At 50.5% G+C, this 25,468-nt stretch overlaps 1 protein-coding gene across 1 annotated transcript in view; it reads left to right on the top strand.

Annotated features, from left to right (window-relative positions):
- Positions 1-25,418, top strand: part of LOC133344261 (protein EFR3 homolog B-like) — a 50,290-nt gene extending 24,872 nt beyond the window's left edge. The window contains 14 exon segments of the mRNA XM_061554336.1: positions 378-489; positions 3,609-3,660; positions 5,636-5,811; positions 9,301-9,376; positions 9,954-10,118; positions 10,885-11,016; positions 12,329-12,396; positions 14,176-14,303; positions 14,994-15,085; positions 16,081-16,120; positions 16,977-17,065; positions 17,067-17,084; positions 17,800-17,849; positions 20,206-25,418. Of these exon segments, the coding sequence (XP_061410320.1) occupies positions 378-489; positions 3,609-3,660; positions 5,636-5,811; positions 9,301-9,376; positions 9,954-10,118; positions 10,885-11,016; positions 12,329-12,396; positions 14,176-14,303; positions 14,994-15,085; positions 16,081-16,120; positions 16,977-17,065; positions 17,067-17,084; positions 17,800-17,849; positions 20,206-20,311 (1,304 nt within the window). The 3' untranslated portion in view covers positions 20,312-25,418.
- The last annotated feature ends 50 nt before the right edge of the window (positions 25,419-25,468 follow it).

Here is a 25,468-nt window from a genome sequence, read left to right as displayed (position 1 = left end):
TGACGTCCGTTTTGCTACTGATTGCATTTGGCTCCTGAGCATGCAGTGTTGCCTATTCGCTGGATTAGACGAGAACCTATGGGTCTCGAGGATCCGTAGTGGTTCTCTTGATTTTCTGAGTATTTTTCCCAACAGCATTTTCTTACGTAGGCCCAGCCTGGACTTGTTTTGACCTCGCTTAGGCTCTTCAGCAGGCTGTGGCTCGGTAGAGGGGTATCGTAGAGACCCCACGGGGTCGCCTGAAGGCCGAGAGGCTGTCCGCTCGCTCTTTACCACGCCCGTATCCCGCACCTCCGAGTAGCACGATTGGCTACGTACGGTGCTAAAGAAGTTCAACATGTGTAGGTACATACTTAACGGAGCGTCACCCTGTGCAGGCTCCTTCGCGGGGATCCTGCCTGACTACCAGCGCTCCGAGATTATGATGTTCATCATGGGCAAGATGCCTTTGCACGGAGTCGGAGTGGATATGGGCAGCACTGGAGACAAGTGAGTACTCATAATCTTATCATTTTTTTGGGGGATGCTGCATTGGCAGCGGTGCACAAGCACAGATGTAACACTTCCTTAAAAATAAAAGTATCGTAAAAGGTGACGTTTTTGGCAATGGCCTTTCTACACAGCACAGAGGGAGGGAGAGCACAGAGAGGGATCAGGTGACACGGCGATTCTGACATCCAGAATATTGTCCTGGTGATGCTTGATGTAGTTTCAAGCAAAATGTCCCATCTGATTTGGTTATGAGGATCGTTCTTCAACTCAGCTGAAACAACAATTGGCACGATGTTCTTACGCTTTTACGCGCAGCAGTTATTTGTTTGGCTGTGTCAGGTGGTGGAGGCTTCTTAACGACAGATTTCTTAGATCGCTAGGTGGCCTAACCCAACAATGAATCAATCCACGTGAAGAAATATCCTGCAGCCAGAGGGTGGTGGTACTGTAGTCCTCAGCCCACAGAAGGAAAGTCACAAATTGAGTTGGGATATTCAATTCTTTAAGGAAATTATTACCCTATCGGTTATCAGTTCGATGAGTTGACTTACGAGAATGTGTCTGCTTGGGTCACGTAAACCAATTTCACGCTTTCCATTTGACTAAAAGCACCTTTTACGCATGCAATTCGACGCATGTGTTGCGAGCTTTCGGAATCGATAGTAACAGATCAAACAGAGTAATTTTACTCCTCCAGCCATTGCACTTTGGTTTGGAAGGCAATAGTGGCTGTGCTACGGAGGCACTTCCCCTTGCCGTGGGGCTGTGTGGAAACTCCGTCGCCTTTCCCAGGAGGGGCTCACTGATAGAAATGAGCGGCAGCTCTTTCTCCTGCGTCATCAGTTCTCCTGCTGTGTTTGTCTCACCTGATGACGGTCGCTTGTGTTGCGATCGAAACGTCGTGATCTATAAATTTTCTACCTATGTGACTTTACCGAAAGAACAAAAGAGTATGGATTCCTGCAGTCATGAAAACTTCAAATCTACATAGACACGCTGAGTGGTGGGGCATCACTACACAGAGACACTGCGAGTGTGGTTGTCTTCTGAATGCCGAACCGTGGCCCAGCTGTCCGTCATCCACCGGCCGTTGTTATTATTGACGACGGGATGTGGGGGGGGGGAGATTTTCGAGCGTCATAAAGATGCAGATCTAAGTTTTCACCGGCCTGCCATTACTATTATTACATGGGTGATTTGTTTGTAACAATACAGATGCACTGCATGATTGTAATGATGAAGCATGGATAAGTATGCATTGATTGTACAGGAATCGTGATGAATCACTCACAGTCAGCACATGCAGGAAGTGTACGCAATGTGAAAATGAATGATGCCATCACCTAAAATCAAACGTTCAGCTGCATCTCTCTCGAACTCTGCCTTCAGTGCAGCGATTATACGACTGTGTGTGTGTATGAGCAGCATGTCTTTGTGTGGGCATGACCCACTTTGTGTCATTGTGTGCATGATTGTGGGGACCGGTGGTGCAATGGTTAGCGCACTATGAACCTGGCGACCCGGGTTCGATTACCGTTTACAGACAACACCAGTGATGATTAACTGAACCAGTCCTGGACCCCCCCCCTAGGTCGACTTAGCCTCAAATTAGTACCTGGGGTTATGTCTAATCATTGGCATTGGGGAGACAAAGGCGGCCAGGCGTAGTGTTGGCCACCCACCCCCTTGTGTGCCGTGCCGGCCTTCATAGGTGCGCGCTCACATAAGTTGCGCCAAAAGTCTGTGCAGTCTGCACGGGGGGGATCTTTGTCTTTGAGCATGCTTGTGTAGTGACATCGCCGGATGTCACTGTGCGTTCCCGGCCCGAGAGAGGCACGGTGTGCAGTGTGACGACATCGCGGATACCACAAGGGTGTGGGTGTCGTACCGGCTCTAGAGGGGCCCAGTGAGCGCTGATTGATAGCGCTGGATGGCACCACGCTCGGCGTGCAGTGCCAACCCTACAGGACAGGGTGTGTGGGTGCCGGCCATAGGATGAGGTTATTAAAGGCCATGGCACTCTGGTTGACCCGAGAGGTCACGTGACCAGTTAAGTCGACAAAGGGGCCCCAAGTGGGGGGGGCTATGGGGGTCACGTGGTTGGGATCGAGATCCGTCCCGAGGATTCTGGAAGGTGGTCGTGGCCAAGGGTGGAGTCAGACACGCCGCAGAGAATATAAGGCGGGTCCCAAGAGGGACCAGGGTTGTTGTTGTTGTTCATCCTGGAAGAAACCTTCGTCGGCGTTCTCCGTTCAACGAGTCTCCAACGCGTGGTCCTGGACCCGAGCTGTGGTCCGGGTCCGTAGTAGCGAGTTACGTTGTAACTAGTGTAGTTAGCCTGGTGGTCACCACCGTAGGTTGTTCTTCTGTTAAGGGGAAGTTACTCCGTGTGTTGGAGTTAAATAAGTAATATTTAAAAATACTTTTTTTAAAACACGCTTTTATGAAATGTACGAGTAATGGAAGAACTCCACGACTCCAGGAAGTGGCCCCGAAGCTTGCCATAACGTAAGGGACCGTGGTGGTTTACAGCCAACGTCAGTTGAGCGTGGACAATTAGACCCAAGCCGAAACATAACATATAAAATTTTTGTTTTAATTTTAAATTTTTTAATAGAATATAGTATTGTCATCAGTATGACATAAGTATACCAAGTTTGCAGTCGATACCACATTGGGAAGTGGGTTAAAATTGAGTTGCAAGATTTGAGGATACGACAACAATAACAGACAGAGTGAGTTAATAGAAAGCGTGTAATAAATGTGTTGCCTTCAAGTATACGTCTGCGACTCAGTTGAACTCACTCCACTTGTATGCATGTATGTGTAGGGCTGAATTCGATTCTTACTGACGACCAACACCAGTGGCGACTATTTGTACTGGTCTTGGGCCTCCCCTACATAGACTTAGCCTTAAATAAATGTGTATCTGGTGTGGTGTGTAAACTTTGGCACTGGGGAGACAAAGGCGGCCGGGCGTGGTATTGGCCACCCATCCCCTTAGTGTGCCATTCTGGCCTTCATATGTGCTCGCTATAACCGTGCTTGCTTATAAACAGCTTGTTAAGGCTATACGGGTGACCTTTGTCTTTGTTTTTTTGTGCACGTGTTCTCAGGGAGCAAGCCGACCACATGTATCAGGTCATGCTGCTGAGGTCCGTGTTGAAGGTAAGAGAGTCATGGTCCCTTGCGACATCATCGGCAGCGCAGTCGCTGCTGGTAACAAATCTCACGCTGCTCGGCTTTAGGTTACGCTTGGCAGTGGAGGGACGGAGTTTGAAACGTTTTGCCGAGTTTTACTCTCCTGAATCTGCGGTGGGATATCGATCGGTTTTGGGGGTTGTTATTTTTTATAATGACACTGCCTGCCTTTCCTTCAACTTCGTTTGCCCTGCAGCTTTCTCGGGCTGCTCGCGTTTCCCTTGTCTGTATGATGCACATTGGGGTTGTTTTTCTGGCTGCCTCTGCATGGCCCCTTCTCCTTGTCTCTCTCTCTCTCTATGCCTAGGTTGTGTTATTGTTTGTTTTTTAGTATTTGGCTGCTATAACTTTCCAAGTGATAAGCCACTTCGTCGAGCTATCATTTGTGGCCAGGTCGCTACTGAAAAAGAGCTATGTAGCTCATTGGGGGCCTGACCTGGTAAAATAACAAATAGTAAAATAATCGTTGAAATAGTTTAGTTTATTACTGTGTGTCTCGGTCTCTCTTCCTTTGCCTCCACCCGTCTCGACCTCTCCGTTTCTCCAGTTCTATCTTATTCTACACTTGGAGTGCATTATACGTACATACTTAGAGCAGTTTTGCAGCATCCATCCCGCAACACACTGGATTCTGTTCATCAGTCAGGAACTAGGCACTCCATCCCTGACTTTAGATGACAGTGCTCAAGCCTTAGCTGATCCTGTCCTTTGTACAGTATCAATGACTGATCATTGCTATTGCAATACATTGCTTATCCCGTACAGATGATGTGTGTGATATTAGTTGGTGTTTGGGTTTAGAACACTTTAACACATTCCTGCGGAGGGAGCTGGTAGGAACGTTGGGTTGGTCGGTCAATGGCCAGGGTCAACGGCGGCGTGGTGTATACCGCAAATATGCCCGACTGTGAGGGCGGGCACAAGCCGGCGTGAGTAGGTTAAACGTTGAGTTTTATAAGGGCACCACGGGGTGACCAGCCCCACCCCATCCAGCCCCAACCCTCCCACCCCCCACCCAGCCCCACCCTCCCCACCCAGCCCCTCACCACCCTCCCCTCCCCACCCTGCCCCTCCCCTCCCCACCCTCCCCTCTCCACCCAGCCCCACCCCTCCCATTTTTGGATGCACGACGGATGGACACAATAATCCCCTGTGGGCTGGTGAAATCAGGTGGTTCCTACCAGTATCATATGAACTCTCCTTGAAGACTTGCCACTCACCGACCCGACCATCAACCACCTCGTGGTGTTCCCCAGTCGACTCCAAAAAAATTAAGAGGCATGAAAGCAATCCCACACACACGAACTGAAGCCATTTCCTGGATAACTAATCTGGACATAGACTTACGATTCGCTACTCATCCAGCCGTGCGTGCGTTCGGTTCGTACTGCGTGTTGTTTCGCATGATGTCCGACGTTTCGGTCCACGTGCCCGGGAGCTTCGTCTGGAGCGGGGACTCCCCCTCCCTCGCGAGCACGTGGAGTGGAAACGTTGGACACGACGACGAAACAACTTGCTGTGCGGCACGAATACAAACAGCCATTCAGTGCTCCCGCGAAAACCTACCCAGGAATTCATCTTCTTGGTTCTTTCGGTAAAGTCACGTAGAAGGGAAATAATAAAATAATAAAAATAAAACATAATAAAATAATTCTCACGACGTTTCGGCCACAACGTCGGGCTTGTCTGCCCGACAGACCTGTTCTCCACCTGAGGACGGCTGCTTGCGTTGTGGCCGAAACGTCGTGAGAATAATTTTATTATGTTTTATTTTTATTATTTTATTACTTCCCTAACTACGTGACGACTTTACCGAAAGAACCAAGAAGATGAATCCCTGCAGTCACGAAAGCTTTAAATCGAAACCTACCCAGGAAGTCGAAGAACCGATGATTTTGTCAAGGAGGCCAGCCAATTGCAGCTCCCTCGCGCTCATCCGCAGGTGGTGCCGGAGCACAAGGCAGCAGGCAGCCTGCTGTTGGCGCTGCCTGGCCCCGTGCTGGAGCCGCTGCTGTGGCCGGCGCTGCTGGAGGAGGCGGAGGCGCGCGTGCTGGCGCTGCGGGTGCTGCACGGGCTGCTCGACCGCCACCACAACCTCGACAAGCTCACCGCCGTCCGGTAAGTGTCCCATCTCCCTCACCCCCCCCCCCTCTCCCCAGACCCATCTTTACTCCCACCGTGAGCCCCTCCGTCGGACATGCAACTGAGTTGTTCCGAAAATGATTGTTTAGCTTCTGAAGGAGCTCCCCAGCACATGGCACGACACGTTGGACATCGTGCCGAGAGACACACGGCACAGAGTGAAGATGCACCCGGAGTGCTGCTGTACTGCGCACAACCGCCATGGCCTAGGCTGTAGGCAGCATTTAGAGTATTTGGCTGCTGTAAATTCCCACGTGAACACATTCCTGCGGAGGGAGCTGGTAGGAACGTTGGGTTGCTCGGTCAATGGCCAGGGTCAACGGCGGCGTGGTGTATTCCGCAAATATGGCCGACTGTGAGGGCGGGCACAAGCCGGCGTGAGTAGGTTAAACGTTGAGTTTTATAAGGGCACCACGGGGTGACCAGCCCCTCCCCTCCCCACCCAGCCCCGCCCTCCCCACCCAGCCCCTCCTCACCCTCCCCTCCCCACCCAGCCCTTCCCTCCCCACCCAGCCCCTCCCTGCACGACGGACGGACACAATAATCCCCTGTGGGCTGGTGTAACCAGGAGGGTCCTACCAGTATAAGCCACTTCGTTGAGCTATCATTTGTGGCCAGGTGGCTTCTGAAAAAATATCTATATCGCTCAGTGGTTTTACCTGGTAAAATATCAATAGTTTATTGCTCATAGTAGCCTGGATAAAATCTGAAAATGCTGCCAGAAAATGGTTGAAGTGGGCAGCGATGCACTTTGACATAAAGAAGATTGTCTTCTCCAAGGTGTGTAATCTGGTTAAATAAAGTATCTGTCTTACCTGTGTATGAGAATCATAGTTGAAACACATTTTTTCTCCTAGTTTATTATTCTGACCATGCACGCATACAGATAATTCAATTACAGCGCTGTGCGTTATTGAAGTTAATTGTCCATTGATTCTTTATTCTGGGAAACAGACGCTGGAGATGATTTGCACTTTGCTGCCTGTGACTTTACGAGTCCACATTGCGTGGTCGTAACTTACGGTTTATCATTTTCCGGTAGCTTCCTTAAAAGCCCTTGCGGGGTCCAGAGGCAGCTGCTAATGCCGTTAATGCTTTGTGAATGGCAGATGCGAGCTTCCGTAACCACTGTGTTTAATGAAGCTCACCGTATATTAAGGTAGCTGCCAATAGCCGTCGAGTCCTCGTTTTTACGGGCATTGTTTTTTCTTTTTGAAACACAAGTCGTGTTTATGTGCATCGCTTAAGTCAAAGAGGGGACGTGTGGTAGTCCTCGCATATCTTTTCATGATGATAACACCAGCCAGTATTAGAACCGGTTTGATAAATGTGTTGGTATGCACGTAATAAATACGCTACGTATCACTGTTATGTTGCATTTAATACAAGCGTTATGTATTATATTTTGAATCCAAGTATTTTTTTTGTGATTTCATGCACATATTCTACTTAATGGGATTCAGCTGCAAATAATATACAGCGAACAACTAATAATCGTGGGGTCTTTATTATCGCGGACTGCGTGTTCGCGACAAACTTATTGAAGCTCTCTTGAAATTCGTGAGGTTGCATTTTAAATATTCGCGGCCGTAGCTCCTCCCCACTACTCGACAGGGAGGAGCATGGCGTGTGTGTGCGTGTGTGTGCGTGCGTGTACGTGTGTGTGTAGTGTGCGTGTGTACGTGTGTGTGTGCGTGTGTACGTGTGTGTGTGCGTGTGTGTACGTGTGTGTGTGCGTGTGTGTGCGTGTGTGTGTGTGCGCGTGTGTGTGTGCGCGTGTGTGCGTGTACGTGCGTGTACGTGTGTGTGTGTACGTGTGTGTGTACGTGTGTGTGTACGTGTGTGTGTGTACGTGTGTTGAACTTCTTTGGCACCGTACGTAGCCAGCCGTGCTAGTCGGACGCGTGGGAGCGGCGTGGATGGTGAGAGCGTGAGCGCTGCCCACGCGGCGATCCCTCCCGGTCTGCCTTTGCCTGCCGCACGGATTTACACGCGAGTGCTTTCCTTTACAACTGTTGGGAATTACGTGGCGTGTAGTATTTATTTATTCATTGATATTTGCACTTTCAAAATATGTTTACGTTCATCATTATTAAAGGCAAGGACTTGCCCCACCATATCTTCCCACTCTCTTGTATCTTCTCTGTGTGCCTTCTTGACCTCTACGTTCTCAATCTTTGCTGTCTCTCTCTCTGTTCCTCCTCCTAGTGGTCAATCCACGCTTTCTCTCTTCTCGCCCCCCTTCACTGGCACAAACTTCCCGCTCCACATTAAACGGTTACCTTCGCTCACTAGTTTCCGCTCCTTATTGTGTTCTAGCTCGCCACACAACCCCTTAATCTCCCCCTCATAGCCACCACCGCTACCGTTCCCTCTTCGTATGCTCATTGTATGGCTCTCACTCATTCAACAAACATTCAATCCATTCATCATCATTATCATCTACTGTCAACAGTTTCCCTTTCACCGAATTCACGCATCACAGATTCGCCTTTTGCTTCCTCTCATCTGTTTAATTCACCTCATCTCCGCCATGACATCTATACGTTGCGCCGTTGTTAATTCTTTGTAAAGTGCCTTGGTTGAGGCGCTGTATACATTTCGTGAAGAAAAGATAAATAACAGTAATACTATAGTGTATGTATTCATTAATACATACATGCAGTTCGTATGTTTACGTTTAAACGTCATGTATGTTTATGCCCCCTAATCCAATTCTCCCCATAAGCTTTAATAGTTCACATTCGTGGAGTTAATATTTGCGCCGTTCTCCAAGAACTATTTCCCCTGAAAGAGGTATTTGCTCTAAATGATATTCTCCAGCGTGTATGTTAGTGTCTCATATGCCGATCTGTCATACCCCCGTTTTGTTCTTACAGTTATGCGTACATGTTGCCCCCACTGGAGCCACCAACACTAATAGAACTAAATTAATCAATTTTATTTTACTAGGGAAGGCCCACTGAGCTATACAGCTGTTTTTCAGAAGCAACCTAGCTATCACAAATGATAGCGCAACGAAATAGCCTATTGTGTAGAAATTTACAGCAGCCAAATACTCTAAGCGTACGTCGCTTATAAATGCAGAGGGAAAAACCGGAGGACCCGGAGAAAAATCAACGTGACCACGGGGAGAACGTGCAAACTCCAAATATACAGGCGTGCATCAGGGTAGCGATTGAGCCCACGGCCTCCTGCATACCAAACGAGGGAGATAACATCTTGCCACCGCGACGTGTTCACGTCGGAAGTTTTCTACTTTTGGTTGAGCTAATTCGGACATCGTTCTCAAAGGGCACGAGACTCACCACGGATCCTGTGACCCCCCCCCATGGGTCTGACCTCACGCCGCTGACCACAGTGGGGGCTCTGCTCACAGCTGTTTTACTGCGGCTCTCGCCGTGTAAAACTGACGTTCGTCGCCGCCGCCGCCGCCGCCGTGTGTCGAACCTGAACGCTTTGCAGGATCGTGCACGACCTGGCAAGCCTCAAGCTGAAGATGGAGAAATGTTCCAAGCAAGACGCCACCTTCATGAAGAAGGTACGCGAGTTGCACAACGCAGGCACTGGTTTCTCCTGTAGGGTCAAGTGCTGTTAGCGAGTACCCCACTATACTGGAGGTATCTTTGTGTGTGCCTCAAAGTGCACCTGGCCTGGCACAAGCACCGTGGTGACGTCAACGCCACTTAGTGGCGAATGGCGGCTGTTGTTGTTGTATGTGTCTGTATCTACACGTGGTGTCTGTATCTCTACGCGTGGTGTCTGTCTCTACACGTGGTGTCTGTGTCTCTACGCGTGGTGTCTGTGTCTCTACACATGGTGTCTGTGTGTCTACGCGTGGTGTCTGTATCTCTACGCGTGGTGTCTGTGTCTCTACACATGGTGTCTGTGTGTCTACGCGTGGTGTCTGTGTCTCTACACGTGGTGTCTGTGTCTCTACACGTGGTGTCTGTGTGTCTACACGTGGTGTCTGTGTCTCTACGCGTGGTGTCTATCTCTACGCGTGGTGTCTGTGTCTCTACGCGTGGTGTCTGTGTCTCTACGCGTGGTGTCTGTGTCTCTACGCGTGGTGTCTGTGTCTCTACGCGTGGTGTCTGTGTGTCTACGCGTGCGTGCAGAACGGACAGCGGCTGTACGGCTGGCTGTACGAGAGCTGCGTGGCGGAGGGGAACACGCGCGCGCACTACGAGGCGCTGTACGTGACGCTGGCGCTGCTCGCGCTCGAGACCGGCGGGGAGGAGTTTGTGGCCATCGACCTCGTGCGCCTCGCGGTCGCCTTGCAGGTAGACCGCACGCTCGAGGGGAGGGAGGGGGGGGGCAGCAACTCTAAAAACTTTTATTCTTTTCTTTATTTTACCAGGTAAAGCCCACTGAGCTGTATAGCTCTTTTTCAGAAACGACCACAAATGATGGCTCAACGAAGTGGCTCATCGTGTGGACATTTATCGCAGCCAAATACTCTGAACGCGCGTTGATTCTAAATGTGGAGGGAACAACCGGCGGGTACGGAGAAAAATGAAGACGACCACGGGGAGAGAGACATGCAAACTCCAAAAATACAGGCGTCGGGTTCGGGATCGAATCAACGACCTGTGTACCAGGCGAGGTGTTTAACATTTTGTAACCGTGGCGCCCACGTGAGTTAACTGTGCCATCCGCACGGTGCACAAGAGCGACCTCTTAATCCTTGGCGCTGGAATGTTGCCAAATGGAGTGCAGAGCGGTCCACGTGACGTGACGGTTGTTTTGTGCGGTCGTTGGTGACCGAGCTGCGACCGTCAACGTTCAGCGCCTGAGAACCCCAATGTAATCACGGGGAGTTGGAGCCGGATTCACGCCCAGGATCTCGGTGGTGCTCTTCGCCACTTGGCCACCTCCTGCTAACGAATGGATTGTAATCGCTGAATGAATTAAGGCTGTCACGTTTGTGAAAATGATCCCACTGTGGGGTGGCGCTGCGGCGCACGTGAACACGGCGTCGCGTTTGCGTGCCGGTGGGCTCATGCCGCGTCTCGTCAATGCTGGCCGTGCGTGCGTGCGTGCGAGCAGGAGGCGGCGCTGGAGGAGGAATCGTGCTCCTCGGTGTTCGCTCGCTGCGCCACCCACGGCGTCGTTGCCGCCTTCCTCAGCCTGCTGGCGCAGCGCCCGGCCCTGAGGCCGCTGCTGCAGCACGTGACGGCCGTGAGTCGGGGCAAGGGGGGCGGCGTGGCGTTGTAGGAGATGCGTGCGTGTGGCAGCAGGAGACACAGACGCAGTGGAGATGTCCAGGTAGTCCTCTACTTATGATGGAGGTGCGTTACGACGACCCCAGCGTAAGTCAAAAATATCATAAGTTGAAGATGGCCCAGCCTACCCAGGAGTCTTAAAGAACGGTGATAATTTAGTAAAACAGAACAATTTACAGTACCGTACTGTATAAACGATATACTGTATGTATTTATTAATTCCAATACTGTATTGCACAGTAAAATGTAAAGTAAAAAAAAGAAGGTGAATTCTTCGCCTACCGATATGAACTGCAATTTAATCGAAAGTTTTTTCAGGAAACAATCCTATCTGCATCACGCAAGGCGGGAGATGCATACATCCCAGCAGCGTCCCAACGTACAGCATCGTACCTCGTCCGCTGCTGCGTTTGCCTGCCGCGCGAAATTAAAATATTTTACAATTTTATCGTATCGCTATCGCCATCGTAAGATCGAAATATTCTAAGTCGGACCCCATCGTAACTCGGGGACTATCTGTATAGGCAACACCTGCGCAGACACGGCAGACGAACAACAGATGCACCCGCGCTATAGAGACGCGCAGTGGAGGTGTATGGGCGACACGTGCAGACAGACACGTATGTGTGAGTGCATAGGGCTACAGCGAGCCTATAGCCCTATGCACTCACACACAGATTTATATAGAGATTGGGAAGTGAGTAAGCGCATACGGCTGTTATTGCATCAACAAAGCTTTCTATGTTTGTGTATGTGTGAGTGGGGAGCGGTAGTGTAGCGGTTCGCGTCCCTGCGCTACTCACCTGCCCACTCAGTCCTGGGCCTCCCCTAAGTCGACTCAACCTCAAAATGGTGCTGGCCACCCACCCCCTCATGTGCCACGCTGGCCTTTAAATGTGCTCACGAATAGCACTTGCCCTAAGAGTCTGTTTCTGCTATGAGGGGGATTTTGGCATTTGTGCATACGTGTTTGTGGGGAGCGGGGGTGGTTGTGGCTAGTGCGCTGTTACAAACCCGCTTACCTGGGATCATTACCCACCCACAGCCAACGTCACTGGCAAGTAATATCTGAATCTTTTTCTGGGCCTTCCCTCGGTCGATTCAGCTTGGTGCGATGTTTAAATATCAGACAAACGTGGCCAGGTGTGGTGCTGACCACAACAACGCCTTGTGTGCCGTGCCTGCCTTTGCAAGGGCTCACGGACAGGACTTGCCCCAGCACTCTGTAAAGGCTATACGGGGGATCTTTGTGTGTGTGCGCGATTCAGGTCGTGGAGCACAGGAGGAAGGTGGCTCCATACCTCTTGCCTGACGTCGCGCTCGCAGAAAACCCACGGTGAGGGGTCCGGCTCTCTCTGGGTGCCAAAACCACTTCCCCGCCATTCGCCACTAAGTGACGATGATGACACCACGGCGCCTGTGCCATGCCAGGTGCACTGTTGGGCCACGTGAAGTGTCGAAGGCTCGCTGACAGGTCACGGGACAGACCCAGGTGTTGTGGGTTGGCTGACTTAGATAACTGGCAGATGCACCAGATGTGCCCCCTGCTGTGCCCAACTTGCTGCATTTTAGCTGCCTTGGCACTCCTCTGCCCTCTGTTGTTGTTGGAGGGCGACTGCCTCCCAACTGCCCAGGAGCGTCCTTCACGAGCCTCTTCTATAGTGGGTGCATTCACACGCACACACTCAGGTTCACGCACGCAGATCCCAGCGCAAGCATTCCCTCTTTAGCCTCTTAGTCAGCAGCAGCAACTGCTGATACAGAGCACTCTCTAAGACGAACACGACGCACAAAGTGGAGGTGTGGCCAGCAGCATGCCCAGCCACCTTTGTCTCCCCAGTATTGATCCCCACACCGCAACAGCCACTCCTTTTAAAACGGATTTGACGTAGTTGAGACCCATGACATTCACAGCTGGGAATCGAACCCAGGTTTGCTGAATCGTAGTGCACCTCTTCCACGCGCATGGCACAAACAATGTCAGCAGCCACAGTTCACCTCTTGAGTGGCAGCGACGTAACCGCAGTTCTTGTGCCAGGCTAGGTACACACCTCGAGGCCATGTTGAAGTTAGCGGCTCACTAGCAGGTTACTGGACAGGCCTATGAGGTGTTGTGGGTTAACAGATCTGCTCCATCTCTGCTGAGATGGGAATGAGGTCATTATTTTCATGTTTTCCTTATGGGTTAAAAAACGGCACATTGATTTGAATAATAATAATAAAACTACTGCTGGATGCGTCACATTTCTAGCTCGCGAGGGCGCACGTTTTACCGTGCGGCACTGTCGGGGCGGGAGGGGGGGGGGCGGTGCGCCAGGCGGTTACGTGGGTTGCTGAGATTGCTCGTCTGTTATGCGCACATTCGGAGCGCTGTTTGTTAGCGACTGCCAGTTCAGCGGATGCGACCTGTTAATGCGTGCGTATGGATTCTCGTAAAGTATTTAACGTGAAACGGAATGTTCCGTTTGTTTTGGCTGGACGTGGGTGGCGCGGTGTTCTTAGTGCAGGTCTAATTGCCCGATTTTAATCGTATCTTTATCTTGATCCGCGTGCGTGCATTTACGTTGCGTATTTGTATCGTGCAATGCGAGCGTATGCGCCGCTTGTGTGCGCTGCACTGGATGTGGGTCACCTGCCGTCGTGGTTGTATTTTTGCATGACCGTATTTTTACCTTGTGCGTGCGCGTAATGGGGAGCGGTGAAATAGTGGTCGGCAAGCGCTGCTACCGAGTTCAAATCCTGGCAGTGGACTAATCATTGCCAGGTGATAGCAACGCCGTTGGTGGGGGGGTTGGGAATGTGTACGTGTGTGCGCGTGTGCATGCGTGTGGGTGTGCGTGTGTGCGTGCGTGTGTGTGTGCATGTGTGTGTGCGTGTGTGTGTGTGCGTGTGTGCGCATGTGTGTGTGCGTGCGTGTGGGTGTGCGTGTGTGCGTGCGTGTGTGCGTACGTGTGTGTGTGCGTGTGTGTGTGTGGGTGTGCGTGTGTGCGTATGTATGTGCGTGTGTGTGCGTGCGCGTGTGCGCGTGTGCGTGTGCGTGCGTGCGTGTGTGCGTGCATGTGCGTGTGCGTGCGTGTGGGTGACCGCCGTTGTGCTTGCCGGTCGCGTGGCGCAGCCTGCCCAGCAGCACGCCCAAGGAGGACAAGTCGCTGCTCTTCCTGCCGAGCGTGATGGCCGAGGCGCTGCAGATCGCCGGCCTCAACGGCGAGCGGGTGACCGTGCCCTTCGTGCCGCTCCTCCATGGTGGGTCCCGGACTCCGCTACCGGCCCGCAGAGATCGGGTCTTCACAATCTCATGAGGGGGGGGATACGGTTGGGGAGGGGGGTAGGCATGTCTGGGTATTTTTTTCAGCCGCCGTATCCTAAAACTGAGCATGATATGCGGTTGGTTGTCTTTTTGAACCGTAAATACTGTATCATGTAATTTAGATGCTCTACGGTACACGTAGAATATAATCACAGGGGGGTGCGGGGGAAGGACAACGAACTAGACGCCCAAAAAGCGGTTGTCAAGAAATGCGTTTGTCATCACAGCCATTGCGAGCAGATTGAACATGGGGTGAAAAAAAAGATGCTTCCACAAAGCACAAGTTTCTTTTCAAAACAAATTTGAGAGAACCCTGATGTTCATATTCCTGCATCTGATGATACAGACAACAGGCTGTTAATATTTCTTATTCACTCACATTGTATCATCTTGCTTTAAACTATTTAATATCCAAGCAATAACCGCGGTATCGATGCCACGGAGATGCAGCCAAACAGGGAAACGAATAAAGTTCGTTTTCCAGTTCTTCGTCTGCAATGCGGATTGTGGTCGACGTTTGCCAGTCTGGATGGGCACGTAGTAGCCTGTGTCCGTGAAGGCGTCCGCGTGCTGGGGGCATTGGTGGGGGGGGTTGGCTCAGGCAAACGCCGCCGCTCTGTGCACAGACGAGGACGCGCGCTCGCACAGGAAGAGCATCGTGGACACGGTCTCCATGCAGCTGGACCTCGAGTGGAACGAGGGCACCGACGTCGGCCAGGTCAGCGAGCCACAGCGAGCCACGATTTTGCTTCACCGTTCAATGCCATGCCACACACCAGGCCACACGGAGCCACACAGTGCCACATCATGCTATTACTGTTCTTATCAATTGTTATGCTTGTTTACCCAGGGAAAGCCTCGCCGAGTATCATACATTCGTAAATAACACGGTCCCGCAAAAAAGCACGTAACGGGCGACGTTTCTTGCACCAGAGAGGTGACCACGATAGAGGCGTGCGTCGGGGTGAGAGAAGGAGACCACCACGATCGAGGGGAGTGGAGAAGAGGCAGGACTCGTAGATCTTTCGTTGTGGCACCGGCATCATTCAGATCATGAACCTGCAGAAAACCAGGAAATACGTCCCGCTAGGCCACGTGAGTGCTGTACCACCCAGAGCCACGTGACTTTTATGTCACATGCCAAAGCTACACAACAACATGCCGTGTCTTGCCACATCACCTCACGCCACATCAAGTCACATTATGCCACAGCAAGCAATGCCATTCCAAGTAATGATATGTCCTGTGCCATATCATGCTACACCATACCACGTAGAATTATACTAAGCCAAGTTACACCAAGCAGTGTTCCTACATAGCAGTGTCTTCATGTACCTAAAGTATTGGTTTGTGATGGAAATGCCATATTCCTCTGAGAAGACTGTTTAGCTTGAACTTGAACCTCTACCTAGTTGAGGAAATTCCACGTTTCACTCCTCAAGTAGATTGAACCACCGCCATTGACTTCTTGACTTGGGTCAATGCGTAGATGTTTTGCATTTTGAGTTGATGGATGTTTAGGTTGTCATTACCACTGCGATTATTCCGCTGCTGGACAAAGACTTCTCGATGTTGACGTCGCCTTTTGTTTATCACTTCTGCAGCCACCACACTTTGCACGATTTAATCGCTCGGCCTCTTGTTTCATGTCGCCCACTAAAGTCGCTTCCCCGAGAGTCGTGTTGCTTTTGACACACTGCTCCGCTTTGGCAGGTGGAAGAGATCACCTTTGAAATGTTGAAGAACGCCATGGGTGAGTCGACCGACCCGTGCCTCCGGCGTGGACGGCCCGGCGAGTTTTGATAGCGACGCGCGCGGCAGGTCGTGAAACGTCGCGTTGCCATGATTCGTACCCTTCGACACTTTTCCCACGAGCTCTGCGATTCTCTGGGTCCGTTGCGCCCTGCAGGATGCGGAAAGTAATGTAACGATAAAGTTGGACGTGATACGATGTACTAGGCACACGCAGTTAGATGGCGCAACACGTATCTGAGGGTAGGCCGGCCACCGCGTTACTGTGTCATTCCGTTTGCTGTACTGTATCACCGTACTGCTCGGCTCAAGACGGTGGTTGGTCGTTGACCACTCTGGAATTGTGTTATGATGGTGCACGTTCCACGTTATTACGGGGCCTTTTCCGCGTTATAACGAGTCCTGCCCCTAATGAAAAAAACGTGTTATAGCGAAAATGCGTTGTGTGAACACCTACACGTTCAGTGAGGACTTAACGTCCCTGGTTTGTGAATGTTACTATGAAGGCAATGGGTGTGAACACAACTGTATAGACACGAAAATTTTTTTAGAAATTACATAAACAAGGAAACACTTTTAGACACAAGGGAATAGATTCTTGAGTTGGATCTGAGCCAGGAGTTTCTGGGTCGCGTTGGGGAGGGGGAATGATTAGATACACACCCCTATTTGACCACGTGTGTGTGTGTGAAGGCAAGGCGGCAGCACAGAGCACACAGCTGGAGTTGACTGCACTGCCCTCTGCTGCCCAACACGTAGCCGTGACGGTCCCGCTTGATCTCGCCGGCTTTAACGAGCAGCTCAGGCGTCTACGTGCCCACGCCGTTGATCCGCGTCTGTTGCGTCTGTGTGCGCAGTGGACAGCGCGTCACGTGACGAACAGGAGAAGGAGAAGAGGCGGAAGGTGATGGAGAAGTTCCAGAAAGCCCCGTTTGAGGAGATCGCCTGCACAGTGCGAGGCTCGGGTAAGATCGCGCACGTGTTTGGGAGCAGTGGTGGGGTACAGCGGGGGCGAGATGTTAACTACCTCGCCTGGTATACAGGAGATCGTGAGTTCGAGCACGGCCCTGGCACCTGTTGTATATTTGGAGTTTGTTTCTGCTTGTGGTCGTGTGGATTTTTCTCCGGGTCCTCCTGTTTTTCCCTCCACATTTAGAATCAACGTGCGTTTAGGAGTCTTTGGCTGCTATAAATTTCCACGCGATAAGCCACTTCGTTGAGCTATCATTTGTGGCCAGGTCGCTTCTCAAAAATAGCTACGTAGCTCAGTGAGCCTTACCTCGTAAAATACAAAATAGTGAAGTTAGAAGCGGAGAGGGCAAAGTGAAGACCGTTCAGAAACCAACCGCATTAATGAACGAGTTGGGTTACCTGGTGAAATATTTTTTTTATTTAGTTTCTGTTGACGCACTGGGCGGTGAACCAGTCAACGCGAGTTTGTTTGAAGCCCAGCAACAAATTAAAAGGATATCGCTTTTCAGCACTGGTGCCTTGCCAGTGTGTGTTGCAAGAGATTCTGCCGACATTCAGAAATGGGACATTGCCTCCTCTCTCTGGTTGGGAGTTGCAGTTGTACGTTGAGCTTCTTTCGCGCCATGCTTCACCAACCGTGCTAATCGGAGGTGCGGGGAAACATCGGAGGTGTTTTCTAACTTGATGTGTCGCCACATTTCATTTCAGGCGGCGATGCTGCAGAGCAAATATGACCAGATATTCGAGATCAATATCCGGTAAGTGACACCCGATTATACATACACGGGGGCATTGCCCCCACCGCAACACACGGTGAGTTTTCATGTCAATGTCTGTTGCTCGTGTAACCCAGCCTAGTCCAGCCGAGGGTGAATGTTGGCTCAGAGGGCAGTACCTCTTGAACTGAATCCAGAGGCAGTGCATTGACGGCGTCTTCCCGGGTTGTTCTCCGCGATGACGTGAGCACCTCTGCCGACTTCAGGAAGTCCCCAGGAAGATGATTTTTCACGTGACAACATCGTAACGTGACAACATCGTAACGTTGACATGGCCACGCGGTGGTAGCGCTTGTTGCAGAGGTTCACGGTTGGAATCCAGTGGCCGTCCCGATTAATACTGCGGGTGTTATTAGCCGTAAAAAATAATACGTGCCGTCAGTTTCAAGGTGGATGTTAAAGATAATTTTCTAATTGAAAACTAATTTCTTAAGAACTGATTTTTGTGTTTAGTTTGTTGTCCTTCCCCCGCACCTCCGATTAGCACGGTTGGCGATGTACGTTGCGAAAGAAGTTCTACATACATACATCCTGTGACGTCATTCACGCGTGTCGGCCATTCTGTGCTGGCCTTATGTTCAACATTTGAAAAAAAAAATTAGATTTTCCCGCAAATTATTTTTTGGAATGTACACTACATGGTAATAATTGCCCCCTACTATGAACATTTTGAAGGACCCTTCTGCAAATACTTCCTTGGGTAACAAGCATAATAAATAAATAAAGGGTAAAATTATTACACAAGTGGTATATGCTGGTGGTAAAATCCAAACAGTAACAAAACACAACAGCCGCCGTGCACCGCTAAGTGGCTGTGACGTTACCACAACGCTCATGTCAGGCTCCATGGTTATGGTTTCACTGCATCAGATGCCACCACCTATGGTTCTCATTGCACCAACTTTTTGCGTTTTGACCACCTGGCACTTCCGCTCATTTTTCTATGACCGCGCAATAACATCTTGCACGTGCCTCCTCTACACAGCCTCCACATGACACACACACACAGGACGCGCACACATGACACGCACACACACGACACGCACACACAGGACGCACACGCACAATGCACACACACGATGCACACACACGATGCACACACAGGACGTGCACACATGACACGCACACGACACGCACACACACACACACGATGCACACACAGGACGCACACACACACGCACACACGCGACACGCGCACACACGATGCACACACAGGACGTGCACACATGACACGCACACGACACGCACACACACACACACGATGCACACACACGACACGCACACAGGACACGCGCACACACGACACGCACACACACAACACGCACACACACAGGACACGCACACACGACGCACGCACACGCACACGACACGCACACACACGACACGCACACACACGACGCGCACACACACGACGCACACACACGACGCGCACACACACGACGCGCACACACGATGCACACACACGACACGCACACAGGACACGCACACGACACGATGCACACACACGACACGCACACATGACACGCACACGACACGATGCACACACACGACACGCACACAGGACACGCACACAGGACACGCGCACACACGACACGCACACACACAACACGCACACACACAGGACACGCACACACGACGCACACACATGCACACGACACGCACACGACACGCACACACGCGACACGCACACACGCGACACGCACACACACGACACGCACACACATGACGCACACACACGACACACACACACGACACGCACACACACGACACGCACACACACGACGCACACACACGACACGCACACACACGACACGCACACACACGACACGCACACACACGACGCACACACACGACACGCACACACACGACGCACACACACGACGCACACACACGACACGCACACACACGACGCACACACACGACGCACACACACGACACGCACACGACACGCACACGACACGACACGCACACACACGACACGCACACACATGACGCACACACACGACACACACACACGACACGCACACACACGACACGCACACACACGACACGCACACACACGACGCACACACACGACACGCACACACACGACACGCACACACACGACGCACACACACGACACGCACACACACGACGCACACACACGACGCACACACACGACACGCACACACACGACGCACACACACGACGCACACACACGACGCACACACACGACACGCACACGACACGCACACACACGACACGCACACACACGACACGCACACACACGACACGCACACACGCGCACCTCCCCCCTGGTTTTCGCGCGAATGCTGACGATGGTTCCCGGGCTTCGCAGGCCACCGCCCAGCCCGTCGGGCTCCGTGCCCGGGAAACTGGGCCAGATTCCGTGCCGCTCCGTGCCCGTGTACGAGATGACTTTCCCCGACCTCTGCGTCTACTGAAGGCGACAGTCGGATGCGGGGGAGAGCGTTGGATGGCAGAAGACTCGCGGCAGGCAGGCTCGACCTTGGATTGTCCGAGACACCAGGCACGTGTGGTGTGTGTGTGTGTATGTGGTGGGTCGTAAAGTCCCAGTGCTGTGGTGTGCGACTGGGCCAAAGCCCCTCGATCTCCATTCTGCATCGTGTGTGTGTGTGCGCGCGCGCGCAGCCGACACCAGCTCCATTACTGCGTAGGATTTCGTGTGTTTCGCCGTTCTTAGCTCTCCGATGTGTTTTCAATCAAGTGCCTGAAGGAGGCACGTGGAGCGAATCGTCGGACATCGTGCCGAACAAAACCACCACGGCACAACCCCCGAAAACGCATCGGAGAGCTCGACATTACCCCCCGTTTATACAGAGGGCTTCTCGATTCACAGTGAATTGTCATCGGAGCCAGACGGGCAGGCATGTTATTGCAAACGCATTAAGAAAGAGTAAACGGGAAATGCTTTCCATAAATAAATCGAGAGCCCATACTCGGCGTTTGTTTTGCATCTTGTGGAATTGAGTGCGTATAAACTTTTCCGCATATGCGCACGTTTACACGCAAATCCTCAGCCTTTCTAAACATCAAAAACCATTACAAAAGCCAGCGGAATTCGTGGTTGGTTGGTGCTGCATAGAGTATATTTTGGAGCAGTAAAAATAGCGTATTTTCTTCGAGTTAATGGTATCTCGCTTAACTCTGGCATTTAAACACCAGCCCTTTCCTTTGGCTCGAATCATTGGACGCTTTCTCCGGGGCTGCCCCCACGATTTATTCATTCCTGCCTTTGGAGGCGTTCTCTTACTTGCAGTGTACTGAACTGCACATTTTGTAACGAATGACCAATACTTGGATTTTAACAGTTGACGGATCGCACTCATCGCGTGGGACGTTCTTGGATAAGCTACCTTACTAGACAACACTTGAGTTTTGACCGAGGGCCTAACAAGGAGCAATATAAATAGGTTGACCTTCGTGCAGTACGAGTATGTGTTTGTACGTCTTACGAAGTAGGCTCTGCGCTATATATAGATATTTTGGGTGGTGACTCTTTGCGTGTGCACCGTTTGTCCATTCGCAACTGGTTCTAGGTGCGTGCGCTGACGGAGGCATTTTAATTTTTTCGTGTCCTGCGCCGGCAATTGGCGAATGGAGCTTTAACGTTTTACATCTAATGCTGGAGTGATTGATTTATTTAGCACACGCGCGTGCGGCATTACGTCGCCATTTGTCCGCAGCGTAAAATGTTGATGGGGGAAATCTTCCCGCGGGCGGCATGTAGTCTCGCTCGGACGGCGCTTGCGATGACTGCCAACGTCCCAACACAAACCAAACGAAGGACGAATTGTAGATGGGAGTGGCCGTTCTTGTCCCGTGGCAGGGATGGTGATGGCCGAGGTGGCTTACAGCACTTTGTAGAATTATACAACCAGCAGCGAGAGAGGCGATAGCAAAGTGTGGAATGGTGGGTTTTGACAAGTTGAGATGAAGCACTTGCTTGGACATCCTTTCCACACGGTGGTTACTGTGGCCACTGCTAATAATGTGGAATTAACAAAACGTAAGCCGGGCCAACCAGTCCATTGAGCAATTGTTCAACCAAACGTACGGATGCACTTAAGAGTATAAAACGCAACACGAGGTTATCGAACGCAGACACGGCCCTAAGCCCCTGCGTAGGAGTGGATATGGCACAGGACGCGCTCTCGCCCCTCGGTCCACTACCTAGAGCCTCCCGGCTCCGTGAGCTGCGTGTGCCGTGTGGTGAGAGGTGAGAGGGCGTTGCGATGCCACCCTCCGTCGCTGCTGCTTGTTCGTAATTATTGGGTCCCAGGGCCACGATGATTAATCGACTGTCGGTTCAACAGCGGTGATGCAACTTGTATGGCGAAACCTTCGGAGTTCTAATCCTGCCAATTTGGTTATGCACGCACTTGCGAAATCTTTCAGTTTAGTTGTTCTGAGGGCATTATAAATCGGTGTGCTTCGGGATTAAGGAATGTACAGGAATCGTCTGGCTAAATCAGTGTGCCAATGATGATTATTGTTTTGAGCACTGCATACGTTATGCCAAATGATCGAGGATTGTATAAGTGTAGGTTTAGGGTGGTGGTTGTGAGATTGGTGGTGAGCGAAGTGAGAATGGAGGTTGTTTCAATTTAAAGCTTTCGTGACTGCAGGGATTCATCTTCTTGGTTCTTTCGGTAAAGTCACGTAGAATGGAAATAATAAAATAATAAAAATAAAACATAATAAAATAATTCTCACTAAGAATTGCGATAATTATTTGTGAGAATTATTTTATAATGTTTTATTATTATTTTATTTCCATTCTACGTGACTTTACCGAAAGAACCAAGAAGATGAATGGAGGTGTTGTTAATCAAAAAACGCTCTTGGCAATACTGTTGCATTAAAAATATATATGTGTGTCTGCACCCATTGAGATGGCCGGTTGTGTGGAGTGGGGGTCCACATCCTACTCCGTCCTGTTGGGTGGGTCAGGTGGGACGATGAAGGGCACGGTAAAGGACGGTCGGTTATGGCCACTCCCTTGGAGGTGAGGTCACCGCTTTTGGTCAGACTCGGGACTCAACAGAGTTCTCGATCTGCCTGGTGCCTTCCACGAGCTGGACCCAGCCTCGAGCGTCAGCAGAACTCTCGACTCTCAGTTGAGTCCCTCGATTGAACAACTCGATTCGATGGCGGCGCGTTTGCCTGCACGCTCTTAACAGACCACACACGTGCAAATGTTGACCTGCCCGTGCCGCGAACGTGCGGGGCGCAGTTCAGCGAATGTCGTTTCAAGGTTATCGAGGAGCAATGCAAAGCAGGCTTTGATCAGCCAACGAGGCGTTTGTAGAACGTTTTAGGGAATGTGATTTACTGTTCAATGGATGCACACACACACACACGCACGCCTTACACGTTAACATGTATCATGGTGTATTCACACAAACTCGCTATACATTTTGATTAGTATATTGATGCAAACACGCCTATACGTCTTTGATTAGCAATCGCTCGTCAATTCTTAACAGCCGGCTTATACGATTGTAATATGTTACACATTTGGGTGGGTGGGTGGAGGTCGCATTAATTACCAAAGTGCGTAGTTCGCTACAAAGTGGTCCTTGAAGAAGGCGTGATGTCGTCTGTCAGAAGAGCGGGTCATTATGTACCGATGTCAAGTGTCAGATTGCAAATGTTCAAATTACCAGAAACTAAAATCGAAGAGAAACCCTGATGTCAGTGGGTGCAAAAATCATCACTGTTTTTACATCAATGTCCGTTCTGGAAATGGATAATGAATTCTCGATGGCCTCACCTGGTCTTTGAGTTATAATTTGCCCAGGCGCGAGTCATAAATTGCCCGATGCTTGAGTCACTGTCTTAACGGTCCAATGGTCGACGATCACTCTTGATGATGCGGAAGTGATGGTGGCGACACTGGGCACGTAATGATTATCTTGGGATTCGAATTGATCCGCGCACGCACTTCGCGATGCAATGCATCCAATTCCGAGCGCGACAATCGTTTACAAATTTTGATTTAAAGCTTTCGTGACTGCAGGGATTCATATTCTTGGTTCTTTCACGTAGAAGGGAAATAATAAAATAATAAAAATATAAAACAATTATTATTTTCCTTCTACGTGATTTTGCCGAAACAACCAAGAATATGAATCGTTTACAATTTACGATCATTATGTACAAATGTTCAAGTTGAGAACTAATGGAGCCGAACACTGTCGTGTGTAGGTGAGACTGCATTAACTGAGAAGGCTGCAAGAGATACAAGAATAAATTGCAATCCTGTGACAATCCAATTGAGATGGGGGGTGGGGGGGAGAATCAATACATGCCAAGTGTTGTACATAAATATACCAATTCCAGCATGGGCACGCGACTCGGCCTGATTTGACCAATTGGTGAGTGTGTGGCTTGCGGCACCCTAATCAATCACCAGCTCTGGCTGAGTGTCGTAAGTAGCGGTAACTCGGAAAACGATCAGCCGTCCATTCTGTTCATTATGCGTTTAGCAACTGTTACGTGGCAACTAATTGACCACATTAAAGCCAACGGCTAGCAGGTTTTACAACGCGAGGTTCTCCATTTCTAGTATCTCATAGTAAGGCTGCTGGCATACACATGGGTCCTGTAAAGTAGTATCTCACATTGATTTGCCAACTTACAATTAAGATTCCATGGGATTCAATAACTGCCTAGCTCCCCCCTCCCCCCGTCTCTTTTTTTTACTTTTATCTTTTGCACGTGCACTGATGTAGTCACTTCACAAGATATTCAGCCTCCGGTCTCCACCGAGGTCCAGTTTCACCGCATCTGCCAATCGATAGCTGCCGCCCACGCTACGCCCTTGTTTATTCTTCGGGAGTGCACCTTGAACCGGCTAAGAATGCAAGGAGATCCATTTGGTTCTGTGACCTTCGCGAAAAAGACACGTGGCTTGTGAAATGTTCCGCGTAAAAAAAAAACAATTAGCAGCGTGAAACATGAAAGGCAACTTTGATGTTGATTCATGTTGACATTGGCCTCATGACGTGGACATTAAAATTTCAGCTGGACTTATTTTCAATGTGCCTTCCGCTCCCCTATGAATGGGCTGATTTGATACGATTATATGGCCTTGAAATTGAGAATTGTAAAATTAAGGTGGTTTCATTCAGTGTAATTGGTTCACAGTTTCGGACATGGAAGTGTGCTATTAAAATGCCCGGCTTTCTAGCCTCATGGAAAACGTCACAATTGAGTCAAGGGCTGCAGCACCGTTGGTGGGCTCGGAAAATCTGGACCGGAGTGAGGCATGGAGACTGGAGTTTGTTCGAGTGCTTGCGTTATTTTTGGACCAAATAATGGATGATTATCACTCCCAACCTCTCGCGTTGTCGCTCCGCTGTGCATTACTGCGGTACGTTGTGCGCTGTTGGGCTCTTACTTTATTTCCAATTTATGAAGCTCGTCACGTTTTCACTTATTTATTGCGGTCATCAATTCATGTTCTCTTCAGCTTTACATTCACGTGATTTGTTTCTGTGCAATAAAGTGGAGAATGTATTGTTACGCATCCGAACTCTGTCGTTTTTTGTGACATTTAAACTGGCCCAGTGCGT

This window comes from Lethenteron reissneri, chromosome 19 (genome assembly GCF_015708825.2).
Source record: "Lethenteron reissneri isolate LAM-NWPU_2019-01 chromosome 19, ASM1570882v1, whole genome shotgun sequence".
Taxonomy (NCBI): Eukaryota; Metazoa; Chordata; class Hyperoartia; order Petromyzontiformes; family Petromyzontidae; genus Lethenteron; species Lethenteron reissneri.
This window is presented reverse-complemented; position numbering and strand designations above follow the sequence as displayed.